The sequence below is a fragment of the Amphimedon queenslandica genome, unplaced genomic scaffold, assembly GCF_000090795.2.
Source record: "Amphimedon queenslandica unplaced genomic scaffold, v1.1 AMPQUscaffold_13113, whole genome shotgun sequence".
NCBI classification, from domain to species: Eukaryota; Metazoa; Porifera; class Demospongiae; order Haplosclerida; family Niphatidae; genus Amphimedon; species Amphimedon queenslandica.
Genome location: NW_003546651.1, coordinates 1 through 3459, shown reverse-complemented (window position 1 = coordinate 3459; position 3459 = coordinate 1). Strand labels below are relative to the sequence as shown.

General features: G+C 35.1%; 1 protein-coding gene across 1 annotated transcript in view; it reads left to right on the top strand.

Moving 5' to 3' along the window:
- LOC105314067 (deleted in malignant brain tumors 1 protein-like) overlaps positions 1-3430 on the top strand; it is a gene marked incomplete at its 3' end in the record, with an annotated part of 6874 nt that extends 3444 nt beyond the window's left edge. The window contains exons 3-18 of the mRNA XM_011407993.2: positions 330-531; positions 576-718; positions 766-816; positions 859-1072; positions 1117-1262; positions 1307-1511; positions 1565-1707; positions 1756-1806; positions 1857-2070; positions 2117-2262; positions 2307-2511; positions 2561-2703; positions 2751-2801; positions 2851-3061; positions 3108-3253; positions 3304-3430. Coding sequence (XP_011406295.2) covers positions 330-531; positions 576-718; positions 766-816; positions 859-1072; positions 1117-1262; positions 1307-1511; positions 1565-1707; positions 1756-1806; positions 1857-2070; positions 2117-2262; positions 2307-2511; positions 2561-2703; positions 2751-2801; positions 2851-3061; positions 3108-3253; positions 3304-3430 — 2398 coding nt within the window. The remainder of the gene's footprint in view (positions 1-329; positions 532-575; positions 719-765; positions 817-858; positions 1073-1116; positions 1263-1306; positions 1512-1564; positions 1708-1755; positions 1807-1856; positions 2071-2116; positions 2263-2306; positions 2512-2560; positions 2704-2750; positions 2802-2850; positions 3062-3107; positions 3254-3303) is intronic.
- Between the last annotated feature and the right edge of the window lie 29 nt (positions 3431-3459).

Below are 3459 nucleotides of genomic sequence, written 5' to 3'. Positions count from 1 at the left end.
TAAATATTCATTATAAAGATGTTAATAAGCTACCACACCCATTTAACTCGATTTTTGTTTGGTTAATTGTTCATTCTCCCATCTTGAAGAACAAAAGGAACAAAAGTTTAGCCTCACAAAACAAACCCACTATATGGTAGTGTTTTATTTTTGAGGAGCAAAAACTTTCGTTGTTTTCACGGGTTAGCATGCAACCATGAAATTAAATATTGGCTAAATATTAAAGGCATGGCACTAACATTGCCAATCCATAAAAGTTATTGCCACTTTTTATTAATCCACGAAATTAAAGGGCTATATGATATACTTACACTATTATAATTGTACAGATGCTACTAGAATCTGGAACAGTGCATTCCCAGGTATGATACGTCTTCAAGGAGGAGCTTATTCTAATGAAGGGCGTGTGGAAGTGTATTGTAATGGACAGTGGGGGACGATATGCAGTACTGGGTTTGGAACTACTGATGCTAACACCATTTGCAAGCAACTGGGATATGACAACTATTACAATTATAATCAGTTGTCAATGTTAGTATTTGTAGATTAAATCAAATTAATATTAAATATTTTAGATCCAGTGGTAGCTCTAGTCAGCCAATATGGAGTACTAATATGTACAGTACATCAAGTGATAGGTGTTATGGTACTAGAAACACTTGTCCATCCTCTTCAGTGACTACTTGTTCTCATAGTAATGATGTTACAATCAGTTGCAGTAAGAGTACCTTAACCAAGTAACTGTTTATTGTGATTCATTTGTAGGAGAATACTCCTCATTATATGGGCAAACTGTAACTTTATCAACTTGTGCAAGTCAGTTGTATCTGTAATTAAAAAAATTTATTTTTTTTCTAGATCTTATACTTAGTAATCCTGCTAATGGAGCTATAATTCTCTCTCGTTATAATGTATCATCAACCTCTTATTACTATGGAACAATTAGAGTATATTATAATGGATGGGGTAACATTTGTGATGACTTAAGATACAATTCAGTTGAAGCTAATGTCATTTGTCATCAGTTGGGATACACTGGAGCTTCAAGCTACTCAAGAGCTGGACTTGTCAGGTGTGTACTAGTCCATTATAAAAATGTAAATACTGTTTCTGTAGTTATGGTACAGACTACCTTTCCATGAAATGGGATGATGTTAATTGTGCTAGTAGCAGCTATTTAGCTATTGCTCAATGTTCATACTCTACTTATATTGATAGTGGCTGTACTAATAGCAACAGTTATGATGCTACTGTTTACTGCTGTAAGATAGAAATGGTTAAAAATTTGGTTTATTAGATTGTACAGATACTACTAGAATCTGGAACAGTAATCCATTCCTTGGTATGATACGTCTTCAAGGAGGAGCTTATTCTAATGAAGGACGTGTGGAAGTGTATTGTAATGGACAGTGGGGGACAATATGCAGTACTGGGTTTGGAACTACTGATGCTAACACCATTTGCAAGCAACTGGGATATGACAGTTATGACAGATATAATCACTTGTCAATGTCAGTATTTTGATAATGATAGTTACATTAAAATTTAATATTCAATAATTTAGATCCAGTGGTAGCTCTAGTCAGCCAATATGGAGTACTAATATGTACAGTACATCAAGTGATAGGTGTTATGGTACTAGAAACACTTGTCCATCCTCTTCAGTGACTACTTGTTCTCATAGTAATGATGTTACAATCAGTTGCAGTAAGAGTACCCATAACCAAGTAACTGTGTATTGTGATTCATTTGTAGGAGAGTACTCCTCATTATCTCGTCAAACTGTAACTTCATCAACTTGTTCAAGTCAGTTGTAACTACATTTGACATGAATTTTAATTTTCCTATTAACTTAGATCTTATACTTAGTAATCCTGCCAACGGAGCCATAATTCTCTCTCGTTATAGTGTATCATCAACCTCTTATTACTATGGAACAGTTAGAGTATATTATAATGGATGGGGTAATATTTGTGATGACTCAAGATACAATTCAGCTGAAGCTAATGTCATTTGTCATCAGTTGGGATACACTGGAGCCTCAGGCTACTCAAGAGCTGGACTTGTCAGGTATGTACTGGCCACTAAGCATTATATATAAATGCTGTTTCTGTAGTTATGGTACGGATTACCTTTCTATGAAATGGGATGATGTTAACTGTGCTAGTAGTAGCTATTTATCTATTTCTCAATGTTCATACTCTACTTCTATTGATAGTGGTTGTACTAATAGTAACAGTTATGATGCTACTGTCTACTGCTGTAAGATAAAACTGTAGTACAAGTGTTTAAATTATATTTTACAGATACTACTAGAATATGGAACACTAGCCCATACTCTGGTATGATACGTCTTCAAGGAGGAAATTATTCTAATGAAGGACGTGTGGAAGTGTATTGTAATGGACAGTGGGGGACAATATGCAGTACTGGGTTTGGAGCTACTGATGCTAACACCATTTGCAAGCAACTGGGATATGATAACTATTACAGATATAATCACTTGTCAATGTTAGTATTTGATGATTATTATTAAGATTTATTGCTTTCAATAATTTAGATCTAGTGGTAGCTCTAGTCAGCCAATATGGAGTACTAATATGTACAGTACATCAAGTGATAGATGTTATGGTACTAGAAACACTTGTCCATCCTCTTCAGTGACTACTTGTTCTCATAGTAATGATGTTACAATCAGTTGCAGTAAGAGTACCCATATCCAAGTACTGTTTATTGTGATTCATTTGTAGGAGAGTACTCCTCCTCATCTCGTCAAACTGTAACTTCTTCGACTTGTTCAAGTCAATTTTATTGCATTAATCAATAATGAACCTTGCATTCAAAATTTAGGTCTTTTAGGTAATCCTGCAAATGGAGCTCTGATTCTTTCTCGTAGTAATACACACTCAGCTTCTTATTACTTTGGAACAGTTAGAGTATATTATAATGGATGGGGTAATATCTGTGATGATTCCCGTTATGGTTCAGCTGAAGCTAATGTCATTTGTCATCAGTTGGGATACACTGGAGCTTCAAGCTACTCAAGAGCTGGACTTGTCAGGTGTGTACTGGTCACTAAACATTATATATAAATACTGTTTCTGTAGTTATGGTACAGACTACCTTTCTATGAAATGGGATGATGTTAACTGTGCCAGTAGCAGCTATTTATCTGTTGCTCAATGTTCCTATTCTACTTATATTGATAGTGGCTGTACTAATAGTAATAGTTATGATGCTACTGTCTACTGCTGTAAGATGGGTTAATAATTGTTTTTTGTTTTACATCATTACATACATCAGATACCAACAGAATCTGGAACAGTAATCCATTCCCTGGTATGATACGTCTTCAAGGAGGAGCTTATTCTAATGAAGGACGTGTGGAAGTGTATTGTAATGGACAGTGGGGGACAATATGCAGTACTGGGTCTGGAACTACTGATGCTAACACCATTT